General features: G+C 43.4%; 1 protein-coding gene across 1 annotated transcript; it reads left to right on the top strand.

Annotated features, from left to right (window-relative positions):
• The first annotated feature begins 4,929 nt into the window (after nucleotides 1-4,929).
• On the top strand, nucleotides 4,930-10,149 carry LOC120788864 (ankyrin repeat and SOCS box protein 2-like). Its single transcript, XM_040125056.1, has 8 exons — nucleotides 4,930-5,279; nucleotides 5,578-5,747; nucleotides 7,311-7,466; nucleotides 7,667-7,912; nucleotides 7,991-8,162; nucleotides 8,464-9,034; nucleotides 9,267-9,420; nucleotides 10,004-10,149. Exons 1-8 carry the CDS (start codon nucleotides 4,930-4,932, stop codon nucleotides 10,147-10,149), a joined length of 1,965 nt encoding a protein of 654 aa, XP_039980990.1.
• Nucleotides 10,150-10,666: the final 517 nt, after the last annotated feature.

Raw genomic sequence — 10,666 nt, 5'->3', positions numbered from 1 at the left:
GCAGAAGGCGGTACCAAGCGGTGTCAAGCATTATAAAAGTTGAGAGTTCATTTGTATGTGAAGCTTCTTGGTGGATTTTATCAAACTGGATTTATCACAAGATGCTAAAGAACGTTTTGCACGGTATCTCCTTTCCTGCAGTTGATATTTAATATTTGTGAGTGTAGTTTATTAGAAGCCGATGATGATGTGAAGAAGATGACGAAGACTCCGCTGACACCGTCTTGACTGCATTTAAAGGTTTATTACAAAGAAGTACGGCGTCAAATCAAACATTTGCAGATGTGCTCATGAGAGGGTGTGAAGCCAATGAACCACTCTGAAAATCAGCCTTGACCACCGACTCTTAAATAGGCCAAATTGTTTTCCTAAAAACTGTCACTAACATATGGTTTCAGTCACAAAGCATTAACTCCCGGGTGACCCAGCTCGGGTTGATCAAGTCCCAGCTTGCATCCCAGCAGCAACAAGCCATGGGTCTGCCCTCTTTATCCAAAGCGACCTACTGGGTTTTTCTGCACCTTCGTTGATGGAACATATGGCCCCCCCTCTTTGCAGCTTTGGTCATTCCGAGCCCAGTCAGAGCTTTACAGTGTAAGGTCCCTACAAAACCTCGGCAGCCCACTTCAATTGGGTCGCAGCGAGCCCGCTAGCCTTGGCTTCTGCACAGCTCCACAAGCTCCTGGTATTTGGCAAGCTTCCTCTATTGGGCCTCCTCCATGTGTTCCTCCCAGGGCACTATCAGCTCCCACAAGAACACTTTCTTGGTGGAATCAGAGAAGATGACCAGGTCTGGGCAGAGAGTTCTTCTTCTTTGATATGACCAGGGAAATTGAGTTGTCTTCCTAGGACCACTCTCAGCTGTCGGTTTGGGGCTGTGATCATCGGAAGGGCTTCTTTCGAGGTTTAAGGAAAAATGATGGACTTCTTCCTAGGATGGTGTTTGTTTGATTGCAATGCTGTGGTGACCCCTTCTGCAACTGCCTTGAGCACCAGCAGTAGCTAGCGTCCATTGGCTAGGTTTGGGGCAGCTGCTGAGAAGATGTTGAAGGGACCCTTTCCCAGCACAGAGAGGCAGGAAGGTGTTTCCGCCTTGCCCCATGTGTGGGGGTTTGTTCGACTTGGCAAGGTGTCGTAGACCGCTTGGACCAGGAATCTGATGCGGTAGAAGTCTGCCTGCCAGAAATCCAACCAAATGATCCTCCACTGCAGTGTGTTTTCCCACCTTGTCTAGGCTCCTTTCTGAGTGAGTGCCACCGTCTTGCTGACCCGTACCGCCTCTGCACCTTTGCACACTTCTTCCTGGAGGAGATCTTATCGCTCCATTCCCTTGGCTTTCCTGGCCTAGCAGTTTGGAAAGTAGCCTAGGCCTTCTCACCCTGTCGCCACAGTTATGACAAGAGCCTTCTGCCTCAGCTTTGCCTCTGCCACCTGCAGCACTGGGAGCACTCCACTTCCTGCCAGTGCAGACCTCAGTGCCAGCTGCTGCTACTTTGGGGTCCCTGGAGTGTTTGTATTGCATTGCTTCTCTTGTGCCTGTTACCACGAATTCTTCTGTGAAGCCACTGAAGGGGAGCCGTAGGGTGTTGGTGGACCCATACAGAGAAGCACTGCTTAAGCTTCTTGGCAGGCCAAGCCATCTTCGCAGGTAGCTACTGATTTTCTTCTCCAGGGCTTCCACAGTTGACATTGGAACCTCATAAAGTAGCAGGGGCCACAAAACCCTGGGCAGGATGGTGTGTTGGTGTATCCAGGCCTTGAAACGACCAGGCAACCCAGATTTGTCAACCAAGCTTCAAGGTCTCCGCAGGTTTTGTGGATGGCGACTGTGTCCTTCAGGCTGCTGTCAAAAAGCTTGCCTAGGCTCTTGAATGGCTGTTCTGTCAGTGTTGGGATGGCAGTTCCTGAAATTGTGAAGTGGAATTTGTCCACCACTATATTGCTTTACCTGCCTTTTTGCATTGTATCACAGGTTGTATTGCTGTCCTTGCGATTCTTCGTGTTGACAATAAAGCATCACATAAGGCTACCAAACCATCCCATTAGACTACATGAATAAATGTTTAATCAGGCCACAACATTTTGTTCAGTGAATTGCTAATGTAACACACACTGTCCAAGTATTTCTTACTAAAGTTACCAGACACGCATAGGGGGAATTAGGTGGACCTATTTTTTCTTAACTCTGCAAAATATGAACTAAATAGCAAACTTTTGTAATTCTACGCCAGGTTCATTGTTTAGCAATGCAACACTGACATCACCAATCTAGCAATTTCATCAAACCATCACGAGAAAGAATGTTGTCTTCATAGTTAGCTAAACTGCTGTATGACTAGCTAAAAACAAGCAGGTAGCCGCTTACCTACTAACCTTAGATTTGGGAGCTCAGTCTGATTTTCCGACTCCTGTAGACTCATTAATGTTTTGGTCTCCAGGTGGGCTCTGTGCTGCAGGTGATCTACCCATTGGTGGACTGCAGCAAAAAACTGCTGCAAAGGCTCACCCCCTGGCTGCATGAGTGAAGTGATATTCCTGATTGGATACACAAATATGTTAATCTGAGAATCCCCATTCTCTACTCAGGAGGAAGTGTCAAATCTGGGATACAAATATTTTTCATTCGTTCACAAAATGTCATGCACAGCTACAGATCTTATGGTTTTAAGAATTAAATCTATTCGTTCAGATATTTTTTTACACATTCAAACATTTGTATTCATTTGATCAAAACATTTTTACACATTCACACTTGTAAATGTATTCATACAGAATGTTTTCACACAGTCAGATATGGTGATACACAGCTACAATACTTTTGACCCTATTTTGTTTCCATAGAGAAGAGGCTGGGACATCAGTGTGGGGTTAGCAGTTTGAGTAACGTCTGTGGACATTACAGTGAGGACACGCAACACTAGGTGCTGTGGGATGTAAGTCTGTGTGGGGAAGTCAAGTCAAGTCAAGTCAATTTTATTAATATAGCACCAAATCATAACAGAAGTTATCTCAGGACACTTTTCATATAGAGCAGGTCTAGATCGTACTCTTTATAGTTACGTCTACAGAGACCCAAGGCTAAGCGGGCTTCTTCCAGTTTGGTAGAACGCCATATCCTTTCAAGTTTTGGTATCGTTTGCTTCAATATGCGGGTTTGGGAGTTAAACCATGGCGCTAACCTCCTTTGTTTTATTATCTTCTTTTTTAGAGGGACAATAGAGTTGAGTGTTATTCTTATTGAGCCTGCAGCACTACCAACACGATGATCAGTGTGGGAGGGACTAAAGTTAACATAGCAGTCCTCTGTTATAGTGAAACATGGCGGTGAATTAAGTGCTGATGGAATCACTTCCTTAAATTTAGCTACAGCACTATCAGATAGAAATCTAGTAAAGACATTTTTGGCTAATGATGTGTAGTCCAGTGTAGGCCAAACAATGGCCGGGTAAAAGAGGATGTCTTGGAAAGACTATTAAATGATCAATTTTGATGCCATAAGTCAGAACAGGGTTGGTGATTGGGTTTATTTACACTCTGAGCAAAGCCAATTGAGTCTAATAATGAGATAAAAGCAGTGCTAAGGCTATCAGTATCAACATCCACATGAATATTGAAATCACCTACTATAATTACTTTATCTGTACTAAGGAGTAAACTTGATAAAAATTCTGAAAATTCAGATAAAATTCAGAAATTAAGTGTTGGGGCAGACGCAGTCTTTATGGGAAAGAGTATGTGGACGGAGTATGTATACTGAGTTAATGTCATGCGGCTCAAGGCGACACACTCCAATCTCCCATCCAGCTGTCAGAGGACCGGGTGCATTGTGGGTAATGTAGGCACCAGGTTTTGACAAAGAAGAAGAATGTGTGGAATAAAAAGAAAAAGAAAAGATTTCTGGTTCTGCTGCACAATTTTCATCCTTTCTGTCCATTGTAAGTCCGAGAGTGTTTTAGGAGTGTGATGATGAATCTGCGGAGGACTGTGTTAAACTCGTCAGTTCCATATGTGAGCATAGCTGTAATCAGGTCATAGACAGTAAAGTCTGTTAGAATCAGACAGGAAGTTTCTCAGTTTAGTCTGGTTGACTTTCAGCCAGCAAAGTTTCAGTATCAGAACTTTGGCCAACTCTCTTCTGCTGCTGGCAGAAGAGATAGCACCATCAGAGTCTTTCTGCTTTAACTCAACCACAGATTATGGTGGGTTATGTTGTTTGTTAGGCATTTTTGTTATGTTGTGTCATGTTAAATTATGTCATGTTTGTTGTCATGCTTTGTCATGTTATGTTATGTGCGTTATGTTGTATTACGTTATGTTGTGTTAGCTAATGTTAGTTATTGTCATGTAATGTATGCTTTTTTATGTTTGGTGTGGTTTGTTATTATTTTATTTTTATAAGACAAAACAACAGAAATCGCCATTTTTAGAGTTCATACAATGATCATATAAATGTCACTGATCTTTGTCAATATTTGTTCAGTTGTTGAAATTCAGTTCATTTAGTTTTAAGAAGAATTAGAAATGTAAAAACTCCTCCAGATTCAAACAAAAAGAATTGTGTTTCTGTGTTTTCTGTGTGTGAGTTTTCTGGAGCTTCTGCAGATCAGATCAACAGTTCTCGGTGTGTTTGAATATTTTGGCCTCAGGACAGAGAAAAGAAACACTGCTGACCTCCACGGCTTCCAGTCACATTCACTGACCTCATATTTACCAGCAGGTTCAGCCAAAATTTCAAGAGGTCGACTCAAATGACCTGCTGCAGTTTACGTGTAGAGCTGTTATTCATCCCAGTAACTGTGGGAAACACTGCTGATGAAAGTCTAAGAGACTTCTGCTGAGTTGTTATCCAGTATACCAGAACTTTAATCGCTTTGAACCAAACTGACTGGACCTGAACAGTTGATTCTTTCTCCACCCATTAGACCCTACATGGCAGTCTCTGAGGTGAATCTGGATGACTACAATATTTACAGTCACCTGTCCGATGAGGAGGTGCTGCAGATTGCTGTCGAGAGAAGCCTCGCTGATACACACTTTCCTCCAGGATCAGATCAGACCACATCATCGTCATCTTCATCAGCATCATCATCTTCAGACCCTCCTACCCCGGCTGCCCAAAACAAAACAAACCCAAACCCCAGAGAGAGACATCCTGACCCCTCCAGACACCTGTACTACGTACCTCCATCCCAACCTCCGCCTGCAGACCTCCCAAATGTCTCAAACTGTGCAAACCCCCCAACAGCCCTGTCACAGTTTCTCTACAAAGCCTTCAAGAGGTGAGTCAGTCCGGATTGAACATTCCAGAGAGCGAGCAAACGGCCAGCAAACATCTAAAAAGAGCCGATAAACGTCTAACAACAGACAGCTTCTGAATGTTAGCCACTCTTTGCTAACCATTTACTAGTCCTTCAACAAATTTTGGACTTTCGCTAGATGTTTGTATATGGTGTTTAGATCTTAATTAGCGGTGTCCTATTGTTTTCTAGCTGTTTGCAGTTTCTTAATGTTTTTTCTGTCTCTTTTCTGTCTCAGTACCTGGTCTTCATAGTGAGTATTGTTCTATTTTTGACTCAGAGAATTCAGTCCTTTGCAGTCTATGATTATAAATGGAGATGCTGAGGCTTTGATGGATTTGGTCAGACGGAGGTCCACGAGTCTGACGGAACCAGATGATGAAGGCTGGATTGCTCTTCATGAAGCTGCTTATTATGGACAGCTACAGTGTGTCAGGATCCTCATCAGAGGTGAGTAATGCTGCTGTTTTCTGGTACCTGATCATCAGAATGGATTCTACCTGGTGTAACTGATACTTTACACCGATTCATATTAAACTCATCATTCCTTGTAGATTTTCAGACTGGATGGTCACGGTCAGAATATTTCAAACACAAATATTTTGTTCAATTTGATTGCTCGTGCTCTTTACAATTAGTGGTCAAGTCTTCATGACCACTGTTTTTTGCCTTACTACCATGGTGGCTCTAGTGTTGAAAATATCAGTTGGTCCAGACTCAAATCTGATCTCAACATCTATTACACGGATTGTCATAAAATTGACATTCATGGCCCCCAAGAGGTAAATCATAATGACTTTGGTGATTCCCTGACCTTTCTTCTAGCCCCACCTGCAGCTGTTCTTTTTCACTTGTCCAACACTTTTGTTCATGCTAAGATACCTCTAAAACTGACTAGATTTCTAAACCTATGTACTTTAGTAGGCACGAGGGCCTTAAATTAAAATGAAAGTTAATTACAACTTAGGTTTTATTTTCATAGCTCTGGTCATCTGTTATGACAATTAACTCATCAAAGTAATTACTGACATTTGAAGAAAGTGGTAATGTTGCTAAAAAAATGGGCTAAGTGAGGCCACAAACCTGAGCGGTCAGATCAAACTGCCGGGTCGTTACAAACAAGTCTACACTTTTGTCTTCTATGAAGCTTTACTTCAGCTGCCATTCTTGATTTTGCATTACTATCTCCTGCTTGATTTAATCCCAGTGAATGTCCAGTTACTCTACGGTCATTTATTCTGCCCTGTGTACTGCCGACACACTCCAAAATACTTTGTGCTGGCTTCAACTGGCCCTAATTTCCGTGACTCTGTAATAATTTCTTGTCTTGTGTGTTCTACATGTTAAAAACTCTACTGTTTCTGCCTTGGGGCACTAATAAATTGCCGTGTCTCACTTTGGATACTTCATTTAGTACACTGACATGTAGTACACTGTATACACAGTATACTTACTGGCGTAGTGTGTGAATTTCAACAGGGCGGTGTTGTTACTGGAAATGACAATTTCAAGATGTGACTGTGATTGTCGCTTGCCAAAATATCTACTAGCGGCTTTGTTCATTTGAATTAAAATGAAAGTTTTACTTTCTTTTGTGTGCCCCATGTTTAATGCAACATGGGAAATAACACCACCATCAGTGCCAATTACGTGTGCTCTTTCCTCAGCCAACATTTTCACAAGTTTAAAAATAGGTTGGTGGTTCCTCTCCTTTTGCTATGTAGCCAAGATGGTGACCATTGAGGGTGAGAAGTGTCCATCCTTTCACACTCAACTTTTTGACCATTTTAAGTACACACTATCTGGGTTATATATACTTGTCAGTCTAAGCAAACTTATACACCAAAAATAGCAAGTGTGAGTATGGAAGAATGCAAATTGAGACAGAGCAAGTTCCTTGGTTGAGTACGTTTTCAGAGCTATGAAAATAAAACCAAAGTTGTAATAAAGCATAGCTAAACCAGGACAAGTGAGTCAAACACAGACAGTTTGACCTGTGACCTCCACCCTCAGCTGATCCCGACTCAGTGAACAGATTTAGTTTGAAGAACCAGACCGCTCTGCTGCTGGCTGCTGAGCGAGGAAACATTTCCTGTGTGGACTTTCTCCTAAAGCATGGAGCTGACCCAAACATTGCTAACAAGGACAGAGACACACCGCTGTTTGCAGGTGAGATCACATGACTGTTGTAAAGGGAATCTCGGGATTAACATAGTTCACAGGGAGAGCATCATAAGGCTTTGTGCTTTCATACATGCTAAGTTTATAAAGGCTGAGTGAGTATTCAACTGGATAGTATTGCAAATAATGTAATAAAAACCCTCTTAGTCTAAAAAAAAGCTTATGTTCTTATTGTTGTTGTGTTTTAGCCTGTGAGCAGCCAAATGAAGTCATTGTGGACTTGCTGCTGAGGTCTGGAGCTCAGGTGAATCGCTCCTGCAGTCAGGGAGGAACTGCTCTTCATGAAGCCTGCAGACATGGAAGACTGAAGCTCTGTAGGATGTTATTGGAGGCTGGAGCCAATCTACAAAACAAAAACATCTATGGCATCCAACCGTTCTTCACTGCTGCACAGAATGGACACGTCGACATCATCCACTTGCTTGCAAAGAAAGGTCAGCCATGCAGTCCTGTCCACAAATTATTTTTAGTGCCTCTCAGGAGCTTATGTTAAAGTGTTTTATGTTTTTCAGGTGCAGATATAAATGGACAGGCAGGAGATGGAGCTTCGCCGCTGTTTGAAGCCTCTAAGAATGGTCATGTTTCAGTTGTGGAGGCACTGCTTTCTTTGAAAGCTGATGCTAACCGATCCATGAAGTCCGGCCTGCTGCCTCTTCATGTGGCTGTTAAGAACAATCACACACGGTCTGAACCAATCAGAGGTTTTACTGTAGGAGTCTGAAACTGCCTGTCACTGTTTTACCTGCATCATCATCAACTGCTCTGTGTTTCACTGCTGGTTTTATTAATACTCAGACATATCCTCTGGTACTGGGATTTAAGAACTTAAAAGGAAGTCTGAAATTACAAACATCAGTCTCTTTAAATTAAAGACGCAGGGCTCACCAAAATAAGCCAGACTCTGCTGACTCTGCTATTGATAGCAAGATATATTTGGTCAAAAATAAACATGGCACACCCTGAACTCTAAATTTTGTATTTCCAGAATCGTGCCAATGCTGATCCCGGTCACCAGTAGTGTCAGAGTCCGGTACAGCGGTATCAGTCCTCTGCACATCGCTGCAGAGAGGAACAGGGACGAGTGTTTGAAGCTGCTGATCGAGTCCGGCTACGACATCAACTCAGAGCTGTCAGAAGAGTGCTCCAGGATGTACGAAGACCGGCGGAGCACAGCGCTGTACTTCTCCGTTTACAATGGGAACCTGGAGGCCACTGAGATGCTGCTGGAGGCTGGAGCTGACCCCAACCTGGACCTCTTTAATCCGCTGCTCATTGCCGCCCGGCTTGGCTGGATGGACATAGCAGCGTTGCTGCTGAGGCATGGTGCCAATGTCAACGCTCAGATCTGCACGCAGCCAACCTCGTTCCCGTCCGCGATCCTACTCACGATGGAGTGTCTGCCCATGCTCAAACTGCTACTGGACAATGGCTGCGATGCCCGGCCCTGCTTTGACTGTCCATATGGCCAAAAACCCCATCCAGCTGTGACACCCTCACGCCGACCCACTGAAGATATGCAGGTCAGTGGAGATGTGCCACTGCAACGTAGCATTCAGGTGAGTCAGGAGTATAAAGTATAAATCAGTGCATGTGTTTCCGATAAATACAGGGTGTCTTCCATCTTGTTTCAGTTCTGTGCAGTTCATCTTTGTTTCAGTCCTCTCAAAGTGTCCTCTGTCTTTTGAGTGTGTCCTCTGTCCTCTGAGTGTGCTCTGTGTCCTCTCTCCTCTCAGAGTGTCCTCTGTCCTCTCAGGCTTTCCTCTCTTAGTGTCCTCCATCTTGTTTCAGTTCTGTGAAGCCGTCTCCAGCTCGTCTTTCTATCGTGTCACTGGTCCAATCATCTCGGTGCTGCTGGACTACGTCAGTCATGTCCGTCTCTGCTCGAGGCTGCTCGAAGTTCTGGACAGTTGCAGCGACTGGGCGCCGATCAAACTGAAAGCTCGTAAGGAACAAAACAACTCTCACAGATAGGTGGCAGTTTACATAACAAGCTTAAAGGGTTTCAGAGTTTCTGTCGTCAGTCTTCCGTCTTCAGTTTTCTGTCTGAGTTATGGCTCCATACTTTCTAAAGAGGTTTCTCAGTTTCTCAGAGTTTGTAAAAAAATGTCCTAAAGGGCTTTCTCTGTGCTGAAAAAGGTACTTGAGGTTTTAAAAAGATTTATACATTCAGAGTTCAAAATTCAAAATTCCTGTAAAAGTTCTTGAGGTTTTAGAAAGGCTTTTTGGAAAAGTTCCTGCTGTATCTTACAGTCCAGCTGATCAGTTTTAGAATTCACTGTCAGTGGATTAAGTTATGTTTTAAAGGGTTTCTAATATTTCCATAAGAAACACTTGTTCATATAATCCAGTCCAGATCACAGTTGTGAGTAGTGTCTCACTCTGATTGGCTGGCTGAGCTGTGAGTGGAGCTGGCACTATCTGGGGGGTGGGACTCATGCAGCGGGACCACAGATCAGGGATCAGGTCTGTTCAGACTCAGTTATAAAAACCTCTAACCCATCCTTCTGTCTGTGTGTATGGTTCAGTTCCTCCTCATCCTCTGATGCAGCTCTGTAGGCTGAAGATCAGACGTCTAGTTGGAGTCCAACGACTCAAACTGCTCCACACCCTGCCACTTCCGGTCAGACTCAACCGGTTCCTGCACTACGACGTCCACAGCTCACTCACTTGAAGTCACCTGATACACCTGAATCAACTGATGTCACCTAAAGTCACTTGAATTTACCTACTACACCTCATGTCACCTGATACACCTGAAGAAACCTGATACACCTGATTTACCTGGGGCACATTCAGCCCCAACAAAACGTAGCAAAACATTCATTTAAACAGAAACGGTGGTGTGTTGAACAACCACTGTTGTTACGCATGTGCGCTGCCTTTTATATACAGCGGGGATTATATACACGTTGCTTCTGACTGGGTAACACTTCTGACACACCCACCAAATGACTGAAAACATACCTCAAAAGCCTGGTGCAAAGTGTTTCACATCATAGCAAAACAGTGAATGCCATTTTCAGATTGAACATACCCCTGAAGTCACCTGAAGTCACCTGATACACCTGAAACAACTCCTAAAGTTTAAGTCACGGACCTCCCGGTTAGTGAAATTAAGAAAATGTATAAAGGTTTTATAAATTAATTAATTTCAGAAGCTCCTTGCATGTAAATTTTGCACATTGCAC

This window comes from Xiphias gladius, chromosome 4, assembly GCF_016859285.1.
Source record: "Xiphias gladius isolate SHS-SW01 ecotype Sanya breed wild chromosome 4, ASM1685928v1, whole genome shotgun sequence".
NCBI lineage: Eukaryota > Metazoa > Chordata > Actinopteri > Istiophoriformes > Xiphiidae > Xiphias > Xiphias gladius.
Note: the sequence above shows the minus strand (reverse complement) of the source record. Positions and strands in the feature narration are given on the sequence as shown.